General features: G+C 39.6%; 1 protein-coding gene across 1 annotated transcript in view; it reads right to left on the bottom strand.

Moving 5' to 3' along the window:
* The window catches only part of LOC109475818 (G patch domain-containing protein 8-like), a 179300-nt gene that overhangs the window by 33884 nt on the left and 120909 nt on the right, over positions 1-24507 (bottom strand). The window contains 1 exon segment of the mRNA XM_019776603.1: positions 6406-6492. Within this exon segment, the coding sequence (XP_019632162.1) occupies positions 6406-6492 (87 nt within the window).

The raw sequence follows: 24507 nt of genomic DNA, 5'->3' as shown, positions 1-24507 counted from the left end.
CCATATAGAATTATACATAGCAATAATACATTTGAGCTGTCGTTTAGTATTCCTGCCTATCTCTTCTTCAAGTGAGAACCTTTCACTTTGAAGAACAGCGGGGTTTCATGTTGTTTCACCTACAGGCAGAGTTGAGAAGTGGAAGAACCCTTTACAATCTCAAACTTAGTCTAGAAGAATACATTATAACCTACACCTGGCTAGAAACATTCTTCATTTAATAACCCTTCCCTCGAGTTGACTAAAAAGTCGTTGAAAGTAAGACCACCTGGGAATGTTTAATGTCCCGAGTGTGAGCATTTAATGACAATCTTGTGTCGGCTCGGCTTCTGAAAAACTCTGATACTTTTATCTCTACCGCACACACCCTTGTTGTCTCCATAGGGGTGGCTGGGAACACCGCGCAAAAGACAGGTATATTGTATAGAAATGTTTCTATGGATTTTCTTGATGGATAATAATGTTTGACTGGAGCTTGTAGGATAAAGACACCGTGGAGTTGGCGAGGAACGGGGTTGACGTGATTAACGGCACCAGAAGGAAGTTAACAGTTCCAAGTTGAATTGGAAACTGGTAAAGTGAACAGGTGTATCATGCTTCCTGGCAGGCTCAGCTTATACAATAGGGACGGGCCGAAACCCCTTCTTTTGGTTGGTTAGTTCTGCGTGTGCTAAAGGTGTACCTTTTCCTAGAATGGGGAAAAACAAGATTACATTCTTGGACCTTTGCACCTCAGATTTTTTTCACTCTACGCGAATCATCTCCTGTCAAGGGCAGATCAAAAAGACTGCCATTAAAGAAACGCAATTCAATCTCTTAACTAAGTCAGTGGCTATGTGCTATCTGGTCTACTGGAATCCTATTGGAAACATACAGGGCTACATATTCTGATATCCTTCTATATCAGCTCTGTGGTCATTATTCTTCAGTCTCTCCACTGGAAAACATGCCCTACTGTGGAAGTCTTTAGAACTCACTCCACCGGAAGAAATTTCATACAGTCTTCCAGACAACGTGGTCAGCCTGATCACTGATAACAACCTCCAGTCATTCAAAACAAGAGTACACTGGCATCTTCTTTCCACCATCAGGACTTCTACTTTTAGCTAGAACCTTGGAGTTGCTGTAAACCAATGATCAGCCAGGAGTGTCATTTTAATGTCACAACCCTGGCTATTGTTGACATAAGCACATTATAGAAAAAAAATTTCAAAACTGGTTCTTGGATGGGGACTCGGAAGCTAAATACGTATGGATTTTAGGCTATACCTGTATGGCCTGTGAAAAGACAACCTTTATTTTAGGAATATCAGAAGTGTGTGCTGTTATTACTTGCTTGAAAATATCAAGCAGTTTCTGTATAATGTCAGTAAATATGCTTTCTTATGACGGTTTTCTGCTGTCCTTGGTGCTGAATATGGTTGTTCTTCAAGTTAATCATAAAGAATGGCTGGTTTCTCTATCTCTCTGTTTCTCACATCCAGTTGCTTGAGTAACTGTTCTTTGGCATATCTTATTACCTGGATGTCTAACCCTTACTGACATTAACTCATGTAACAATCCACTTGAAAGGAAGTCCTAGATACTGGCAACAATGCCATGTCTTTGGGGAAGAATCTACCTCCCACTGCCTCTACAAGTTTGAAATTAACTGTTCAGTGTTGCACAGAGAGCCAACTAGCTTGATTACTCAGTGGGGGTCCATGTCTCTTGAGGTAAGTGATAGTGTGGGATGCATCAATCTATGTAAGCCCAAAGGGAGAGGCGATCACATAGTACATGTAACGGTATATAAAATATCTAAATGTCACTGATGGGACATGCGGTTGCTTGTTTTGTATTGCAGATTGGTTCTAGCTATTTATTTGTGGTACCAAAAATAAAGGTGTGGCTTGTTTTTGGGCAACCATCAAATGCTTTAAGTTTAAAATTATGACGAAATGGGCAAAGACATGGCAGTAAATGTCAACATCAGACAGATTTCCTCATTGAGAATAATGCCACCTAATATTGCTGCTCGAAGGCCTTTATGATACAGAACTAGTTTTTTAATGTTTTGGATATTTTGTGGTTTAGCTTTTTCTATACTTCAATAATTTCTGCACTCTAAAAAAGCATGGCACAACATGATACATTTGATGATTAATGCAATTGAGAGAGTTGACAGATTGGGCAAAATTTTTGTCATGAGTGGCAAAATTCTGTCAAATGACAGAAAGACAGGCTAGAACAAGGGTCCCAACAGATGTCACTCATTTTGAGAGATAAAAAGATGCATGGAGCCTTTTCCTTTCCAATGTCATTGTCAACATTCAAGGTCACACCCCCATACTTCATTTATGACACAAAAGCTGACAGTGATGGATGAAATACAAAATTATTTATTTGCAAATTTGTCAGAGTTTTAATGAAAGGCTTGTTGTGGCATTACAGCACTAGATTCTCCATCAGCCAATATTTCTTACAATTAGGCCACACCAATTTAATTTGTTGGTTCTCGGATTTTTTCAGGAAAAATATGAAGCGACAGGGCGAAAAAAAATAAAAATAAAAACAGATGTAGGCATCCTATTATAGCCCCAAATGCTACGATAGGAGGTATGAAGTCAACACAAAAGGCTTGTTTAAAATTTAAACAATGAATTTTGAACTTCTAATGATACCACTGCATTGAAAGATGGAATAACTGTAACGACTAGCAAGAAAAGGACTGTTTTCAACTGTTCAGGGCAAAATATGAGCATTTTGCAGTTGATTCTGAAATTTTTTTTTTTTTTGCAAATCAGGAAAAAATGAAGAGGCGAATCCGAGAACCAACAAATTAAATTGGTGTGGCCTTAATTACTAAAATGTAATAAATTATTCTAACACTTCTTGTTTGCTTTAACATGATAATTATACTTTCTAAACTCATAGAATCAGTTTAGCTCATCTCAACAAATGGTGTACCACAGAGTTATGAAAGATTGAATTCAAGTTTCCAAATTTTTGTGAGTCTTTCATGGCAGAAGGGTGATTTCTTTTTTTCAAGCTTTGCCAAGATTTGCTGTGCAACATGAAGTCAGTTGCCAAAATTGAGAGACCAAAGATAAACACAGTATGTCAGGCTGACTGAATTCAAGTTTCCAAATTCTTTTGTGAGTCTTTTATGGCAGAAGGATGAGCTCCCTTTTTCAAGCTTTGCCAAGTTTTGCTGCTGGGCAACATGAAGTCAGTTGCCAAAATTGAGAGACCAAAGATAAACACAGTATGTCAGGCCCCGGTTTGAAGCTTCTAGAAATGGGAGGAATGTGGGGGATAAGATAAGATGTTTCATGACGAATCCTGACTTCCTCAGGGGTGGAGTGGAAACGCCTTATGGCAAGTTTGCCACCGTGGGGCATAATTAGGTTTGGAGGGCTGTGCATCACTGTCAGCACTTCATAATGAACTCATGGATCTCTTCATGACAGATGATGGAAAATGGTATATCCATCTGTGTTTGAGTAGATTTCAGAACTGGTATCATTTAAGTTTCTTTCCCGTGTTACATGTAGGCATAAAAACTGTTTGACTCAAAAATTACTTGACTTGTTTGAAATAGCCCTAAACAAGCTATGTGAGGAGCTCCTTTATTTTTGGTACCACCAATAAATAGCTAGAAGCAGCCTACGATACAAAACAAATCGTTTTCCATCTGATTCAGTAACATCACATTTTCGCCTCACAGATATCAGTATTCTATATGGGATAGGGTTACTACGTATATATTAAACAAGTGATTTGAAAATCCAGTTTTGTCACTTTGGGTGGCTTTTAAAATAACTATCTCTGTACCTGCTTACTGTGCAGTTGCAAAGAATAACAACTGCTAATATCCCAGATTGCATGTCATATAAATCCTATATTATAGTTTGACACTCTCTCAGTTTTACAGACAGTTTGGCAGTAATCCTTTGAGTGTATGAATTACCCACAGACAAAAACACTAATGTGTTGAGTCAGACTCATTCTGAAACCATGTACTGAGGCAAATTTACTCGGATCATGCAAGTTTCTTTAGTGCAGCTGTAAATTTTGTTATGACCTGAAACTACCGAGTTTCTGACAAGGACATAGTTGCATGCGTGACGACTAAATACCCTCCCCAGGCTACCTAAGTACCCTTTTATTCCTGCTGATGTAGACAAGATCTGAGCCCAAGTTTTGCTGTTTTTCTAAGACAGGTATCCATCAGGGAAAGGTCAGAGTTATTTACCTAAGCCTCGCCAGCGGCCCTTCATGTATCTTCCTGCTGACTTTGTCCCTAATTACATCAAAAGACGATGGATTCATCGCTGACAAAACATATCCTTCAGCTAAGTTACCTACTCATCAAACTTTCTGGTACACCAGAAGACGGAAGTGCCACAGCTTTTAAGCTGTCTAATCAGTTAGAAGGAATTCAATCACGATGCAGAATTTCCTTCTCATTACACATGTTTATTCATGTCATATATTATTGGTGAGGCCATACAAAGGAAAGCTCTTGTTTCTAACAAAGGTCTTTTGAAATGAATTGATGCTACCCATCATCATTATATGGCAATTTGCCTCTCCGAAAAGGTAGAAACTATGGCCTGGCTTTTGCCAACTCTCATTCAAACTTCCTATGGGTGGAACTAATAGATGCTACTCTCTGTCAATCTTGAGCAAGCTTTCTCTCCATTTGGAAATCTTTATCACAGCAAGATCCACATTTTGTACCAGCCTTACAACCATGTCTATTTGTATCTGTAACCGGTCAAGTTACCGTCTCATGACCCAACATGTGTTTTCTGATTGGTTAAAAAATATATACTGTGAGGCATCATCTTCTATACACACACGAATCACAACACCACAATCTGATACAAAATAAAATTGCTTACCAAGAGTCACCTATCAGTTTCTGTTATCTAAGAGGAAACTATGTTGTTTTCCGATCATGTTTAAGGATTGGGGGCCGATTTGAGACCGATTACGCCACAGAGCCACCTTTCCAGCTTAGCTGCCCTCAAATTTAACTTGAGGATCAAATAGACAGATCCTGGGGGTCGGTGGAAAAAGCAGTCCAGTCCGGGAGGCGGAAAAAAACCCCGACTGGACTGCTTTTTCCTCCAACCCCAGATCCTGGCTGTCCATTAAAAATAACCAATCGACTAAGTGCAGTGTCCTGCATATTTGTTTCGCATTTTGACTAGGGTAGGTTCGGCTCTGGGATTGGTCTATTATCTCCTGTTCTAATCTCTCTATACTCTGCTCTGGCCCAGCAAGGGTGATATGATTCGAGTGAAAAAGAGATGTAGTTCCATGCAGAATCCCAAAAATTTAAATTTCTTGCCTTGTCATTATACTATAATATAGTAAGAAAAGTGGAACATTCTACCAGTATTTTAGCCACAGCCCCTTACTCTACTTTTGCCAGTTTAATGTCCTTTTGATGATCGCTAACCTGACATGTTACATGCACAAGGCAACATAACGAGGGTGTGGAATAGGAAATAGTGCTGTCATCCATTCTAGCATGTCAGTTACAAGGTCAATTAGGAAATGCAGAGTCATTCCTAAATTGGTTTGCGGAGACGTGGCGTGATAGGCATCATGCCTGACATGCATCCTGAGGTGTCAGTTAATGTGAACACGCAATGTTTTACATAGGATATTACATGTACATGTCAGCTTATCAGATTATAACAGAGGTCAAGGACTCATACCTACGGTCAACACTCAAATCTAGTGAGATAACTGATGCTGATACAAAGGGACTGTCCAATTACAAGCTTTCTAACAACACAGAATGACGCTGAGTTTTGAATGTCTTTGCCCTGGCGTATATTCAATGAATTGGCATTTCTAAATTTTCATGAATAAAAGAAAAACAACTATTCTGCATCAACTGTTTTAATGTATAAGGAACATCCAACACTATGAACTACCATGTCTGTACTATAGTGTTGTGTCCCATTGAAACGCTGTTTTAACACACTTAAATGGACTACAGGGAATGATTCTAAACTTCCAGTAAAGTAATACTAAACTGAGAGTCAGAAGAATGTGTGAATATCAGAACAATTCAGGGTCCAATTCTCAGGGCCCTGCTTGTATGTACAATCTGAATATGACCACTGAAAGAAGAAATAGAACAGACACTGTGGTAGAAGAACTTTTTTTCAGTGTTTTGCAGTATTGCAGGATGTCAAATTTTTGTTCTGCAATTAGGAAGTCCAGACCTAAACCAATGGTTGCATGTTAGCAAACATCTTTATGCAATTTGAAAACTACTGATTTTTCTGTCTGCAAAATTGCAGGTTACTAATTTTTCTTCCTGCAATATTGCAAATGCCTGTAAAAATGCAGACTTCATGCGGGTATTTCTAACACTCAAGAAAGAAAATGAAAACGTACCTTGTATTTCTGCCGCAGCTCTTCCGTTTCCTCCTTCTCAATCTCCAGCATCTTGCGTCTCTCGGTAGTGCCCTCCACGTGCTCCATCTAATGCAGGGAAAACGTCACGACATGACAACCTTGCCTTTCTACCGGCTGGGCATGACAAATGCATACATTCTGCAAGTGCAGGGTCTGTACACTGGGGCAACTGAATCAGACATTTAGGCACCACCAAGTTAATTCTGGAGTCTAGTTTTGAATAAAGTTAGACTGGCAGAAATCTAAAACCTGGGAGCAAAAACTGGTACTGACACCAGGACTGTACAGTAGCACAATCACGTAAAATGTCAATATCTTGTTCATGAATCATTTTTTTCACAAACTTTAAACCGATATCTACAATGTTTTTTGTGTTTCTATCAATATTAACTCAGAGTAGCCTGGGTACCATCCTGATGGCTCTGCATTTTTTTGGATTTTGGCTCCGCAACGCAAAAAAAAAAAATGCAGAGCCAATATCAGGATGGCACCCAGGCTTAACTCAGAGGTCCTTAGATATCTTAGATGACTGTAAGGAAGGAAAAAGAGGAAATAGAATGACACTGACACTTCTAAAATGTAATTATCTTTTATGAATCATCCTAAATTTTCCAGAGACACACGGTTTGAAATTGTTGCAGCTTAGACGGTATCAGAGGAAACTGACATCAGCTGATAACCTAAGCTTTCAAATCTCTGCATGTTAAGAGGAATTCAAACAGTGTCAGAAGAAGTGTCACCAAATTTGAGAGCTGCTCCGGAGCTAAGGAACATGTCCTTGCAACAAAGTCAGTACAGGTTATCAAGAGCAGGTCATGCAAAGATCTGAATGCTTATGGAGTTTCTAGATCTGTTTAGATTATAACTATGCTATAATGCAGGTCAGTCATGGTTTCATACTGTTGGGTTTACTGTATGGTCCCTTTCAACATACCCTTTCAAAGGGCATGTAGGCAGAACGTACTGCGCCTGTGCGAAACCCTGATTTTTTTATTATTTTCGTTGGATTTTTGGTCAACGTTTCACCAGAACTGCACAATTTTGGAAACTACAGACAGGATGTTAACCTTATATACTCGAATACAACCTTATATGAAACGTCCTGCTGAAGTGCTATACACTAAACATTACAGGTTTTGTGCAGGTGCAGTATGTTCTGCTGATGTGCTCTTTCGATGGATTGATGTTGAAAGTGCTATTCCATGAACTGCACAATATTTCAGGAATATCATAATGGTTTCTTGTGGAAACAACTTTGTTATAACATGACAAAAAGTCACCATTATTTCTCTTCTACCATCTTTCCTGTTTCCTTTGGAAATCATCCAAAGTTTGTAAAAGCTTAATAATAATTTTTACAATCCTCCAATGTCTGGTATATTAAACTGAACGATAGGCATGACATTTAGCTAAACACCAGTTTGACACACTGTGATGGCAGTTCCTGCATTTCTGCAGGGATTGGAACATTATATCACAGCCAAACCTACCTGCAAAATGTTGTATAAATTAGCAGAAAGGTCGAGCATGAAACAAAACTCCCATAGCAAGACTTGTGAATGATCCATTAAATTATGATAAACTATTATGTACTATGGAGATACAAGTGTACTCTTACCTTTTGTGGGAGGAAAACTTCTGGGTGCAAATTTTGCAGTCTCCACAGTATCATTGTTTCCAGACTTACCACCACAAGCATACATCTAGTACACTGTACACTGCAACCACCCACCTAACTGACGCATACATGTACACTACATGTAACATCAATTATGATCTTACAATAAGGAAATCAAAATGTCACCCTAAAACTGCTATATATTTCCCTGTAATATCATAATCATTATGAGCCATAAACAGATCAGTCCAAAGCCTCGAGCTGTCGATATTTCCAGGTCCTAAGTGGAAAAGTACGGGGACTTGTTTGTGATAAAGGTTATAAAGCATGGGAAGCTGAATGTGTGTGATTTGACACCGTTGCAAACAAAGGCTGCAGCACTTGATGACCATAAGGGAGCTGTAGAACAATGATTGATCTGGCTCTCAGCCTGTCAATACGACTGATGGACTGCAGTTTTGCCCAGCCCTGGCACTAATTATGATGGAGTGATCATTCCTTCCCCATTCCACAACTGCTTGCAGGCTCTAATGGTCGCAGAAAATCACAGCAGCCCCGCACAAGGTCACGTGCGGTGGCAAGGGTCGGAAACAATTGGCTTGCATTTGCATGACCAAGGCTGGGTTAGCTTAACCAATTTTGTCACAGGTGGTTTGGGCCGTCACTTCTCTTCGATTGCCTCGTCTTTCATCAACTCGGAGCTGTCTTGTTATGGTCACCTCAATTTTTCCATCCCAAGGACAACTTCAAAATGTGTTCAATTTTGCATGAAAAAACACTTTCCGACTGAGGGTTACTCTGTGTCGTAAAATGACAAATGTTCTCATGTGCTGGGCTTACCCTGCAAGTTTTACTGAGACTCTTGGAGCCAACTACTGCCAGGTAAGCCCTCGGCAGGCCAAAGGTGAGTAATCATGAGAGTCTAATGTCAGTCAGGTGAAGACATGTGCTGCAGATATGGATAGCCCAGTGTCTCCACCAGTTTCTCCAGGCAATCCTAATGGGCAATGGGGCTTTGATCCATGATAAATCCTACACTTACACATAGTACATATACAGTTGTACGGCAGGGAATATAACCTTGAAGACACATGTAGCTGTAGTCTCTCTTTTTTGAAAAAGAAAAGTTAGTGGCATTTGGAAATCATTGATCAGGACTGCATGACATGTCAGGTGGCCAAATGGTTAAATATCATAATGTACCGTTCCTACATGTATGGGATATGGCATTATAGGCAAACTATAGCAAGTGACAGGTTCATAATGAAATATCTGACAACAATGCAAATCACAAATATTTGCAGAACCATTTTGAACCATTGAATAGTGCAGGATCTGATATATTGTACGAGTATTCTTGGAATATATAAAAATGAATCAACCTATACTTTTGCTTGAATGATAAACATGATCATAGCAGATTTTCTCTTTTCATGCTAAAGCTGAAGCAAATGAACTGAAAATTAAGCTATTTCCTGATACTGCTTACTGCTACAATTATCAATAGAACAGTCATGTAAAAAGTGGGACTGACATTTGATGCTGCTGTGATATAATCATGATTCCCACACATAGACAAACGATCCCTTCCAAACTCAGGGAAGCAGCAGTGCAATGTGACCAGTCCTCCTGAGAATTCAGTCATTAGGTAACACATCACTAATAGGACTCCCCGGCAGGGTGTATGAGAAACTAGGCTCCGTTCTTGATTGACAGTTCCCTTGTCAAATTGACAGATTGTTCGTTTGAGTGCATGAAATGGCTCCCAGTGGGGATTACGTGGCTTACGACAGAGTGGACCCTCTCGTCCCGATCGCAGACTCCTGGCGTCGAGCGTCATTTCGCAAAGCACAGGGTTTCGACACACCAGCGCACCTTATAAGATGGTGGCTTTTCTCTGACGTCAGTGGACCCGAGACAGAAACTGTGACTGGAAACCATCTTAACAGTCAATGGTAAGCCAGTATAGCTAAGCACAAAGGTCATTAACAGTAAACTGCCATATGGCAAAACACATTATTCTGTACTTAGAGTTGGTTTTATCTCTAACACGATGGGGGATTTCTCCTCTTGACAGGTTTGGTGAATACAGAGCCTGGAATACATGCTAAAGCTACCAGAAACGTAGGATCAACAGCTAATGACCTCCTCTTCAAAAGACTACAACCTCTACAAAACCTGGGGCGTGACTTGTAAATGTAACAGTAGTTACTGCAAGTGCAATAAGGACATTGTATGTTTTTCAAAAACAAATCAAACTCGACTTTACTGAATGAATTACAGAGATACTTCCAGATGTTTTGAGTGACATACGTCACTTTTCCTCAATGTCACTAAAATGAACTGAGAGAACTAGGCCACACATGAAGGAACTGGAAAAACCACAGACTTGAACATGACCGAGACTCGTGTCACCGTATAAAAATTAGGAAAAGGTAGACAATACCATCCTATGGTAAGACAATACCATATGAACTGCTACTGTCCCTTGGGTGGGGTTTCATGTACTCGAGAGTTCTACACGCAGTCCTCCCTTCCAGTTCAGGGTGGGGTTGTAGATGCCTTGAAGTTCATAGATGGCATCCTTAACTCTGCGCTCGTATATTGTACCACATGGTTCTTGGTCTAGAATGTCTGTGGCTTCCGGTCTAATAGAGTGTCCCTGATAATTCTGATTTGTCTTTGAATATTGTTTACCTGGATGTCTAACCTACATCAACGTACATTGTACATTAAGGCCATTTTCCGTTACCGGTACATGTCACCACTGACACCAGAAACATTTGAAAGTTTGGGGGTTAATTTTAGTACAATACCTCAATCAAATTGGTACCTCTGACACAACACTAACAGGTAATGAATGAAAAAAAATCCATTAAGTTAACATGTTCATGTTGACCACTTCCTGAGGCAGTCCAATTTCCCGGCCTACCACGTATGGTAATTGATAAAACTTTGGTGTGAAATAACGCCCACAAAAATGCATGTTGGGACAGAACACATGTGCCCAATATCGGCGACTCGCTGAGCCGTGACCTTTCCCATCAACCCCTGCATCCATCACCTAGGTAACCAAATCATGGCAACAGTGTGCAATGGGATTAATCTTTCCTAATTTAATCAGTCCATGCAGTATTAATCCATAAAGCCGGCCTGCCGGCTGCCACCCAGGCCGAGCGATCATCCCTCATCCTGTTCACAAGTAGTGTTCCAGCCTTTCAACAGCCGTGGCTCAAAAATACAAGGATTATCTGCCTTAATATCTGACACCATCAAAGTGGTTAACATACTACTCCATGTTGCAATCCTTGTTACTTTGTATATTGCTTTTGATTGAAAAAAAAGTTGATCATTTTGCTCTTGTAGTCCTTCGATGACATTTCTGCAGGGATTGGACACCATCAAAGTGATTATACTACTCCATGTTGCAATCTTTGTTTGTATATTGCTTTCGATTGAAATCATTTTGCTCACGGTAGACTTCGATGACTCCAAAACTTGAGGCACACTTTGGACATTGGTGGTTCATTTTGTGTCAAGATCAAACGTATCAGTAACTTTCTCAGCTGAATTTTTTAAAAACAAATTCAGAAATGAAACATACATTGGCAAATTTTGTTTGACTACAAGAAAATTCTAGATATCTGAAATACAAAGTGATGAAGAGGATATCTGATGCGCAAAAATAAACAGTTACTCAAGCAACTCATCTACTACCTTTCGTCAGTGACAAAGAGACTGCAGGAGAAGTGCAGTGTCTAAGTAACCTTCACCAAAGTATCGAGGATGTCCAATGGTACACATTCTAATTTGGTGGTGGAAACCTAGCAAACATTTTCTGGCTTGTCCCAGCAGTTGGGCTTTGAAAGGACAACGGATGGTGCCAAATCCTTGTACGAGTGTTCATAATCATAATCATCACCATCATCATTAGTTTCTTTGGAACAAAACATCCGCCTTGTAGTAATCACTGAATTGCACCGAAACTTCAATTTAAAAAGATTTTCAGACAGGATTAAAATTCAAACTTGAAATACACTGACAATTGCAATACGTGTACAGCACCTTTTAAAATTTACCGACAAGGTAGGAGTTGCTCTCTGGTACCACTCAAGTGATTAACAAATGGATAGCCCACAACACAGACTGCAGGACCCTCTGACACCAGAACCTACATGTAATCCATGCTTGATCCACACCAGCGTTGGATCGATGCAGGGTGAAGAGGCCAAATGTATTCTGGGGAACCTAGGACCCTGTTTTCCGGTTGTTTCGCCAAAGGTATTAACTACTTTACACAGTAATAAAGTAATTACTGGCTGGTGGCAGAATTGTTATCCAGTAGTTTGGCCCATGTTCTGATGCCAATCCAGTTGACTTATTTTACCTTCTGGGTTAGGGATAGTACAGATCAACAATGCCAACTGTTATTCTACTTGAATGAGTTAGTTGTTACTTGAATGTGCATGATTTTGTAATAATATATACATGTATATTATTAATGGAACAGGTGTCATAATAATGAACTATACAGATATCATGGTTTTTGACAGTGAGCTAGTTGTCTACTAGAAAGTTTTTTTATAATTATGAACCAAATAAGATAAATTTTGAAAATTTTACCTTAAACGAATTTTGAATGACAATTAAAAAACTGTCGATACTGTAGCTCTTATCGTATGCCAAAAAACAGTTACTCAAGGACAACAGGTTGTGTATATAAACCTGCTTTCCCCTCTGGTCTCTCAGTCACTGACGAAAGCTAGTGGATACTAGCTGAAACGTCTGACGTTTTCAAAATCATATCCAGTTGCTTGAGTAACTGTTTTTTGGCATATCGTATTACCTGGATGTCTAACCTTCATCGACGTATGTAGCTCTTATCTTTTTATGAAACCTTATATTTACTATCTAAAAGCTTCTCCTGCTGTGAACTTCCAACCTCTACTCAGGAATCCCTTTTGAAATTCATGTAGCATGATGCTTGCCTAAGATAAGCAGATAACAAGGTGTGGATGCTCCAAACATCTGTTCCTTTCTGATATGACCTTCTATCCAAAGGTGTCTGAACTCTAGTGTCATGCAGGGCTCTGATCAGGCAGCATCGTTCTGTGCTTTGGTTCCCGGTAATCTCCAGGCAGATCCTACGGTGGCAAATGGACACTTCTCTGGCCAATGGATATTGTCTTGGGACTGTAGGATCTGCTTGGAGCTTAACGTCCTGGGTCCTGGAGGGCTGGCCGAGGAAGACTATCAAAATGGCCACGAAAGCACAGAAGCCACAAGGCAGACCAGAAAAGAAATGGATGGAGGACATTGATCAAGGAAGACATCAACTCTACTGTCTTAAGATTCAGTGTCAACCCACAGGACGGCTTGCCATCTGCCATGACACCTCAACATTTTGAAGCGCAAGCATGTCTAACACTTGCAAAGAACATTTGATAACCAAGATAATAATATGTGTGTGTGTGTATGCGTGTGCGTGCGCTTGCGTGTGTGTATGTGTGTGTTTGTGTGTAATATTTATATCTGAATAGTTCCTTAAAGAATAGTGACCACGATGGACCACAATGAATGGATCACTGGCACCATGGCATTGTAAAATATCTTCTACATACTTTATGTGCATTTGACAGAAAGAGACTCAGGGTATCAGCCTATGAGTAACATCAGGCACAAAGCAGTAAAAGAGGATAAATGACATCCATTTCATATAAAAAATATCTACAAATCACAAATGGTATAATCCCTTATGGTTACGGTTTCTTCAGACAGCAGAAAAGGAGAACGGAGCAAAGATGGATAAGATGATAAAAGGGCTAAAGAAAAGGGAGAAAAATGATCTCCCATAAAATGGAAAAGGGCTTGAAGGCAAAAAGCACATGTGAGTACTGCTCCAAGGCCAGAGGAAATGCATTTGTCACTCCATTGGGATCCAGCTATGAGTATTTTTGTACCATGATTAAGTACAGTTACAGAAAGTCCATGATATAGTGGCATCCACATCAACTAAAGGGTCTTGGTTTACGAGTGAACTTGAATGGTGTTTAGCAGATCTAAACTCTGCTATTCATTCAATGACATTCATTCATTCATTTATTACTAGTAGACAGTCTTGATACAAAGATGAAGAAAGTTTGTATCTGAGGTTTTTAACATTTGGTTCTGTATTCTGAGTAAAGAGACTCTTTTTACACAACCAAGTGTTTTATTCGCAGCCAACGTTTCGGTGACCGTCTGTCACCTTCCTCAGGGCAATTCTGACTGGTTCACATTGCCCTGAGGAAGGTGAAAGACGGTCACCGAAACGTCGGCTGTGAATGAAACACTTGGTTGTGTAAAAAGAGACTCTTTAATCAGAAACTTACCAACCTGATGAAACTATTCACAGGGTATCTGTATAGCCAGTATAACAGCTTCTCGGTATAACACGCCAAGTTTGCAGTCACGTGGCGTGGCGGTAGCTGGCTACATAACACTGAATGACTGTTACACCAAGTCTTTGCATGTAACTCTAAACATTGATTAAAGCTACAATGTATCTAATGATGATGCCATATTTGGAGGCAGCATATTCCACTCTGCAATGGTCCTAGGGAAAACAAGTTTTCGAACACCTCAATCCTTGGTAACTCTGGTACTTGAAGGCATGACCATTTCTTTTTCTTTTCTGAGCTGGTAGAAAATGTCTAAATCCCTGACTTTGCAGAGAAAAAAAATCAAACTGCTTAATTTCCTTAGATATGAAAGGAAACTGGCCTTGAAAATTGCTATAATTATGGTGCTGTGAGACACCATGACCATCAAAACTATCATCCTACAAAACTGCCTAACTCTGGAAAACTTTTGACCACAACTCAGGCAGTTTGCAACTTACACACCTTCTACTTTCACAAGAAATATATTCAGTCAGGGTAGCATCATTTGTAACTGTAGGAGGTGCCCAAATGTCAAATCAATTTGGGTCAGCGTTGCTTGAAGTGTATGACATTCCCTACGACTTCTCTACACATTGCTCGTATAAGTCAGGAGGGTTGATATCATTATACATCACCCGTGACCTCCTGTATTCCTGTGCCTAAAAGCTGCCTTTGGGAGCAACATTAACAACTCGGGTCATTCTGTATGTCTGTTTCAGCACACCTGCACATACATCCTTCATCTCGGGGGTGCGCCGTTAGCACGTATTAGACGCTCGCGGAGTCAATTTGGTCCGCACTTACGATGAATTATGACTGCTAAAAGTGATTGCGAGTCTAAAATGATGCCATTGGTGAGTGCCCAGGTCTGTATGGTAGAAATGTCATGGGGAAAAAGGCATGTTATGTCACGACTCTTTTCGAGTTCTCTCTCTATGTATGGCATCAATTATCCAAAAGTACATATAGCTAATACCAATATGAAATGGTATTAGCCATACGATATGAAATGTAAAAATGTAAATGTTTGTTTCCATCTCATACTCTCCTACTTTCCCTCAAGGCTTCAATGAATGATAATCCTGAGCAGAGTTTACTGAAATGATGTTTTTTCTGAAAGAGATACAGAAACTGGCTCTGTCTTTGGTGCTGAATAAGCTGTGTTCTGCTGGGTAATGTTTTATCTGTTCTACCAGCTAGTAATCTTTAGTATCTGCCATACATGGTACCTACTACAATTGTTGTGCATTAAACTTTGACTATATGGTATAAATGGCAATTGAGGACAATCTTGAGGTAGAGTTATGATAGAAACCTGTAACCACAGCTGTCAAGACTTATTAAATATTATTGCTTAGCTTTCTTCTCTCACTCCAATTTTTCTAGAACTTCATGTCAAAATTGCCATAGATGCACTTTAGATTCATTTGATATTCCCTCAAATGTCCCATCTCTATAAAAAAGTGCTGTGGTCTTGCTGCAACCTAAGATAAAATCACGGCCGCAAAAACTTTCAATCAAACACGCGAACTTTCTGTTATTGCCGCCGTGAACTTCACATGAAAAGCCCCGGGCGCCACTTGCCCAGCGAGGAGACGGAACCGCAACCGAGGTCACCGCGTGGGGTCACGTCTGAAACTAACAAGATGGGAATCAATTCCCGCCGATGCCAGCAGAGGGGACGGTAAAATCTCAATCAGTGCTGAAATGGAACTCTCTCACCCACATCCTCAGCCTGTTGATCCAGAACTCTGAATCAAACCCTCATCATGGAGCAACAATACACCTAGGATGCCTGCTCTCCTGATAATAGTGGGGGTTGTGGGGTCTTGTTAGATATTGAACTGAGTTTTATGAAGGTTTCGCCTTGGCCGGTCAGCCCCTCCCAACGGTGTCGCCGAGTCAATATTTCATTACAGGAGTCCTGATACTGCTGCGGTGGGACCCAGTCTGCGGTGGAAGATATGCGTTGGTACTGTGGTGTGACCATCGATAACCAACCCAGCCTCAAGCCTTCAAAAGCAACTCCCAACTGACACCAAGTAGCTTGAAACTAAGTACATATGTAAGGAAAGACAAGATGGCCAGTGGTCTCAAGTCACTCTCGAACTATGTCTCTTGGTTCATTTACTACTAACTAGAATCTAAAGATGGCACACTTTGTGATACTATAGCTACATCTTTACCATATTGAGGACAGAACAGCTAGGGATTTTTGTTACAATTTGTCCATTTTGTGGGCCAGAATAAGGACAGTGTTTGCCTCTGCTATCTTCATGGTCTTTCAAGATCTTGAGTTTTAAAGTTCAGAAGTACATGTAATACTATACACAATATCGTCTGTAAAATATTTCTGTGATTTCAAAGATACTGTAATATAGAATAGGAATACACGTAAATTACCACAAGCCCCTTTAGAAATAATTAGCTCTGCTACAACAATCTATTAATACAGTAGCAGCTTAATATAATATCATTTTGTGACCACAATGCTAACTAGATGCAACATGCATGTACAGAACAGTTTCACTTAAAAATCAATGGAGACCGAGGCATCAGGGACCACAACCTTTGGCAGATGTTACGCTGCGGAAAGGAAGCATCTCTCGGGTTCATCCTTTCATACCAGGCTCGACCAATCACAGCCCAAGCAATGTCAGCGTTTTAGAGCGACCTTTCACCTGACACCATCCCCGTGTGACCACGGCATGAAGCAAGGGTTTCATCTGCACAAAAGGGTGCATTTGGGGTTTGGCTTCCGTAAAAAGTAGAAAAGACTTTGAACATTAAAGAACAAAGTTGGAAGAATGAGGTTCGTATCAGAGCCTTTCTATACGGACGACCCTGGGAGATTTCTGAACTAAGACCTTGAAGTTGAAGTTGAGTTTGAAAACTGCTTCAAAATGTTTATACAACATTAACACTGTATTCAGTACTTCTTTTATTCCTTTAACATAAACTGAACCCTTTCAACTGTTATGAACTTTTAAACCGACGACTGTAGAGTAGTCCAATAAAATATAATTCTTAAGTATATACTTCTAACTTGGCACAAATTCTGCATGTACATCCTAATAACACACCTATAGGCAGGGTAGGGTAGGTGTACATGTATGTGGGTTTCTATTTGCTGCAGTGTCTATTATCACCGATGAAGTTAATATTAAAAGAAATAATGGCATTGGATACTTAACAATTTTTTTAGTGTGATCCACACTTCCTACATTCTGAGTGGGTGCAGGTAAAATTTGTCTGGTGAAGGTTAGTTTCAATGTTACCTGCACAGCAAGTGGTGTACCAGTAGTGCAGGTATGCAGAAAATTTTGTAATGCAACCCAATGCTGGCAGCTCTAAAAATTACCCAGCGATTTTACTGCAAATCACCTGAACAAATTTTCCATTACCCTCTGTGTCCCTCCATTTCTTACCTGATCTATAAAACTAAGCTGACCTTCTCTGTTAGTGCTAACAGTCCCAGCTGAAAAGGCCAAAAGTAACACTACTTGACACCTAAAAAGGCCACATACAGCAAGTCATTAATCTTAGAAGTGGTGGTATTTGGGAATACCAAAGCACATGGTCAAGATGTAGCTAAATCTCACAAGTTGCAGTTTTAGTCTACTGAAAATTACTTCGAAGGATACAAAAAACTTTTTTTAAATTCTTTACATATTTATTTTCCTTGAACAGAACAACTGTATTTTCCTTCATGCCTCTCCCTTTTGTTATGATCATGTTAGCTAACTTACGAATGTACCCAGATTGTTTTTGCTCAGTTTCTTCCTCTTCTTCCTGGCTAATGACTTGAACCAAACATCTACCACCAAGGTAACTGGTGTTGCGTTACATCATGTTACAATTTTATAGCAGGAGGGATTTAGACGACTCTCAACATATATATATGAATCATTATGTGTCCGAGTAACAGAGCAGACCATATGCGAAGGCAAACATTATGCATTTGCTTTGCAAATGTTACCTTTCTAGTTTCTAGATGGATTAAGCCATGACCAAAACAACAGAATCCCTTCGTTGTTACTCCAAGACCTTGACTTAAATTTACTTCGCAAACTCCCAATTCCTACGGTAATCCAGTCAGCTAGTCCTGTGGGGACCTGGCATTTCCTCCCCCATTTGGAGCTAATCAGAGTTAAGATACCCCACAAACATTCTTCAACACTTTCCAAAAGGCCAGAGTTGATGTGACTTTTGGGCATTCTTATCTCTTCAGCAACCAGATGCATTTTTGACCTTGAATTTTCTTTCAGCCTGCTAGGAGCGAGCGTGATGATGACTTTTGTTTGGGAAGAAGTGGCAGAAAATCCATCATGCCCCTTGAAGATATCTTCTTGTGAGTTGCTACTTCAAGGGAGTATGCATATGGTTAGGCTGAATCAATCTAGCAACTTGTTTTTCCTTAAACTTGCTCCTGTAAATCAGAAGAAAAGTTGCCTTGTCAGCTAGCAAATTGACACACGAGTGTCACACAAAGGAAGACACTGTGTTGATCTGCTCAGCATGCTGAAGGAAGACATGAAGCACAGAGGGCTAGGCCCTCCCACAACAGAAAAGAAACTCTAAGAGCTAAGAGAACTTGCAAGACAGAAGACACAGTGGAAGGAAATGAAGAAAGACTGAATTCAGCTGCAGGACAGGTTCTTACAACTACAGATGCAGAATACAGTGGATGATGATGATGACTGGCACTAGCAACAGTTTAGTTTATGACTTGATACCGTTGCACATCAAAGTAAACTCCTACTATTATTGTCTACATGTACGAGGTGTGGATTTTTCTACAGACATGGGAGCGATGGCTTACAGCATTCTTGTCAAAAGACACTTGGCCAAAACAAGTCTCAAAAAGACTTTTGAAAGAGACTTGCAACAATGTAACAGTGCAACCTTCATGTTAAGTTTCCTCTCTATGTGTAACTATAAAGTTTTCAAGCAGTTCAGTCCGAGAAAACGGTGAATTGCACTGGCCTTGCCTAGCTCTCGAATAAAAATAAGAGCTAAGGGCAAGGCCAACGCTGTATAGGAATTCCCACCTTTTATTACAACAAAGGAAATAGGCTGGGCAAACAGCCTACCAAGGGATCAATCATTCGATACCAGGCACCACAAAGTCTCACTCGTCAATGTAGTACCTTCCTGTATCACTAAGAATAGCTTTATCTTCCAGAAGACAGGGAATTCTTCAACGCACCTGGGGAGACATCAGTCCATCAGCGGTAACTAAATGGGGGCGATACAAGTAGTGTCTTACACAGAAGATTGTCTTGAGTTGAGTAACTGGTCTGCAGAGATTGATGGTCGTGTTTAAAGCCACGTAATTTTAAACAAGATGAAGGTGAAGGCAGAAAAGTTTGGATGTATCAGACTGAAAGAGTCTCTTGTACAGTTTTGTTTGGATTGTAGGAAAATGAGAAAACAACACCCTGGGGCAATGATGATGTCAGTAGAAATGACTTGTATATAAACCCTGTACATTGTACATGTAGCTTCTGAGATTACAGTACAACCTGAAACTAGAAAGGCCACATTTGCAGAACAAAATGCATATTTTTTTACCATCACATATGGTGTAACTACTCCTTGCTTTATTCTCTAACAAAGTCATATACTAGTATATGATGACCAGCCCCTTCAACCCTGTCCTACCACTTGCTACATAATGTAATCCAATGCCATATGGTGCCTGCTACAGCACCAGTTACGAAACCAAGGCAAAAGTAAATGGATTTACAGTAGACAGGGGTGGGGTATGATCCCAGGCTAAAGAATCAATACCAGGCACCACAATGTCTCCTCCATCAGACAATAGCTTCTTCTACAGCCAAGAATGACTTCCTTCATCTTTAACAACACAAGAAGGTGGAACTATTGGAAAAATGAACCTTCAGACATCTACAAAGTTAAAGTAAACTTTCTGTGCTGAGCTAAAAGATGGGTGCTTAGGTGATACTTGGTGAAATACATCTGACATACACGAAGGACAACAATTTTCATTTCAGGCAGAATGTTTTTTAATCAAGCCGCAATTTGTATGATAAAATATACATATTTTAACATATCCTCTATCTAACATACTGTGCCCCCACAAAACAAAGATTTTTCACAGTTTTGATAGGATATTTGGTCAGAATTTTGCCCTTTGCAGACAATATTTTTCAAACACAACATTTGCAAACTACAGAAGGGCTATCATCCTTAAATACGACCTTAAAGAATATTTTCTGTAGAAGTGCTATGCACAACACATTACAGGTTTGCGCAGGCACAGTACATTCTTCCAACGTGATTATAATTAGGACATTGCTGTGGTGGAACGATAACGCTCCACTAGTAGTCTCAAAGGACTAGAGGTTGTTCCAATTTGCCCGTGGTTGCAAGAATGTTACATGTCTGTGTGACATAGATAACTGTCAAACAAGTGTCAGGAGTAGTTTTTAAAGCGCCATTAGTGAGAAAGTATCGTTCAAAGGACACACCGGCGTCACTTATAGTGTACAAGTGACACGCGGTCATAATAAGACAGAAGGGCTGTCAGTTTACAATTATAACTAATAGCATCAAAACCTAATGCAAAGTGGGGACTTAGTTGTATTAAGGTCCACTGAGGTGTTAAGTCTACCTAACAGACAAGTTGTTAGCTAGTGGCTGTGACAACTTGTTAAAAGCACTCAAACTGATTTCAGGGGAGTGAAACTATTTTTTTCAAAGTTGGCATTTTTAGTGTCTTAAGCTGAATTATATGATGTCGATAAAGGAAAATGGTTGCTTGTTTTTGTAGGCTGGTTCTATTAATTGGTGGTAGTAACAAAAAATAAAGGGACTACTAACGTAGCTTGACTGGGGGCTACCAGTACTTCAAATGTTTCAAGTATGAAGCAATAACCAAAATGTGCAAAGAAATGGGAGTTAAGTCAATATCAGACAGATTTCCTCATACTGGATGCCTTAAACATGTTCCCTCTCCAAAACAATTAGAGTATCAGGGAATAAGGGACTTTTCTGCATGGGCAAAATCAATTTTTGAAAGTTCTTAAATGCTAGGCTCAGAATCTGGCGTATAGATCTATGGGAGCTGTTTGACCATTTTCTGTCAGGTTCTGAATTTTACAATTGATAAGAAACTGTACCTTAGCAATTTTCTATGGTCGAAAACTCATAAAGCACTAAAAAGAATTTTGACTGTTTGAAAATTGTGCCAAATATGTACTAATATTGTAAAGCTTTCAATTAAAACATTCCATTACCATGAAAAAATACTGCTAAAATAGGGTTGGGAAGAAATAACAGCCTTTTCAGCACCAAGGAAAGAGCCAGTATTGATAAAAGTCCATTTTGCTGCCTCTTCGTACCAAACATTTTCCGGCTTACTTTTGTTATAACGAATACAAATTGTGGTGTGAGAGAATGGCCCTTCTATACAGCTACATGTACATGTATACTGTATACAGATTTTGAAGGCATCAGCAACTGGTTTCAAAAGTGGAAAAACAAAATTAGAAGTTTTAGCAAGTTAATATTCTAGAGGACATCTAATCATGATGGATGTCATGGATTTCTGATTCAGTGATTAGCTTCCTTTGGCAAAATTGCGTAAAGTACCAGCATACATGCCTACATACAAAATTATGTTCTGTTTCCATTATTTCTTGACAGCTTGTCATGATAAAAGTGTCATGATAATATCAGTCTATGTACAGTACATGTAGCTCAATCAAATACAGCCTGAAATATATGCATCAGATTATCTCAGTCACAAATCTTTTGGTTCCTCTCACTTTGCTGAACTACAAATACGACAGTCAAAATAAATCCCTACTGATAGAATCTGTTAACATGGAATTCCTCTACATGATCCTATTGGACCATGAATTTGAAGGTAGACAGAATTGATTGAAAAGTCCATAGACAGTGTTCGGTGACCCAATTAGAAAGTCAGTGGGGACGTGGTTTCAGCCATATAGGGTTTTAACAGCTCGAAATGAAATCAGAGAAGAGCAAATAGGAGCTGCAGTGAATTCAATTGTGACCGCCGTAAATAACTTCATGACTGTGCATTTTGCACATCGCATGTTGGGTTGTCCAATGACATATTTGCAGCTGCCTGCAAAACTGGTGTGTCATACAGAAGACCGACCAAACCGTTCGATGAAAACAGATACAGAACATGTACACAATGTACATACATGTAATCTTAGTTAATCATGACAAAAATAGCTTTCAGGAATTGAATCTCTCTTTCTATGAAGTCGAAGTTGCAAATATTTACGACAATGCTCACAGTGAAGACACTAATTTACAACCTTTATCAGGCCAATTATCCTAATTGCAATTTGAGAATGTATCCCATCTCCCATTACCTCATTAATCAGAATTATTTATACCTTATCAAAAAGGCAGTCATAGTTGGAGACAACTCACCCACTGTGGAGTAGCGTTACGCCGTGCATTGCCAAGAATCTCCAGGATGCAGTGTGTTTTTTATGTCCCCATGCAACTAAGTAATACAGATATCAGCGACCATTACGAAAATCTGCTCTTGCCATTGATCCATTTTTTCCTGCTTCCCTGGAGGCAGTTGCCATGCTTTCTGCCTGTCTCAATACTGTATGGTCATTTGACCTTGAAGCTGGCATTGTACATCTTTTGTCTGCCTTCAAGGACAGGCGGGAAGTTTCAAAATGGCTGCTATCAAATGTGAACAGAAAAATATCTAGCTTTGCAGTGTACTGTCCAAGAACCAACCCAAGTATTTTCAGTGTTGGTGAATCATTTGACCTTGAAACTGGCATTGCACATCTTTTTTATGCCGTCAAGGACAGGTGATAAATTTCAAAATGGCTATCAAATGTAAACTTAGGGAAATATCTAGTATGTTTACTGTGGACTGTTTAAGGACCAAACCATGTATTTCCATTGTTAGTGGATCACATGATGAGGCCTAGGAAAAAAATGTTGTGTTTCCTGTTTTGCAAGCTACCCTAGAAGAAACTGCCGACCCTAGCCTGTTTTGCGTGGACAAGGAACATAAATTTTTAGAGATGATCAACCTTTTCTACATTGTAGCTCCATGATCTCACACCTGAGTGATGAAATGTTGTACGATCGGTTTTTCAAAATTGACATTGAAAATAGAAGTGTGCTCATGCAAGTTTTACTTTCTTAAACTGTATAAGTTGGATCACTAAAGATTGCCAAAGTCTAACAAAAAAGAAGAAAGCAAAAAGATAATCCCTACCTGCCGACCTAATTTTTAACGACTGAAACAGTAAACAACATTTTTTCCCTAGGTCTGACAGGTGTACAGGTAATGGTGCATTAATGATAGTGACAGATGTGGTTCCCACCAACAATGCTGACTTTGTTAATGGTTTCCTATCTTTGGCTGCTGACTTGCTGTTTTTAGAAGCAAAATTGAGCGATCTTATTATTCACAAAGCAAAAACTATCCAAATATTAACTGTACCAGCTACATTGTAACTACATGTACCTACACATTCTGAAACACTATACAAATGTATGCTGAAATGCCTTTGGTCATTCGTGTCAGATCAACAACAAATCATTATAAGTGCATGTAATGCTAAATGATATACACAATTCTTTCTTTAAGCACTGAGCTAGATGATACGACATTTGTCTATGCCAAAAAATGGCAGTGACTGTATATTTTGAAAGCTTGAGGACTGTATTCGGAAGGGAAGCATGTGTTTGGGAGAGAGTTCCATAATTTGCAGTCTGGGGAAAGAAACTGTTGCTGTAAAAGGACTTTACAACAGGAATTTGAAACGGTGTGTCGATGTGAACTGAAGGATAACCTAGGCGGCACACTGGCAAACAAGTTGTGAAAGTTCTTCTGCACCCCTCTTAAGGCAACTTTTACATACTTGCAGGATTTAAAGTCCAAAACTTCCACTCTAACTGGAAACAAGCCGAAGAAGTAATGCCAACAACTTTGTAATGTTAAAAATGCCTATAGGAAGAGCCAAAAATGGCAACCACAGCTGACATGGGCCTCAGGCTATC

Source organism: Branchiostoma belcheri, unplaced genomic scaffold, assembly GCF_001625305.1.
Source record: "Branchiostoma belcheri isolate BF01 breed outbred unplaced genomic scaffold, Haploidv18h27 scaffold35, whole genome shotgun sequence".
In the NCBI taxonomy this organism is placed as follows: Eukaryota; Metazoa; Chordata; class Leptocardii; order Amphioxiformes; family Branchiostomatidae; genus Branchiostoma; species Branchiostoma belcheri.
The sequence above is the reverse complement of the archived record's forward strand: the minus strand, read 5'-3'. Positions and strand labels throughout refer to the sequence as shown.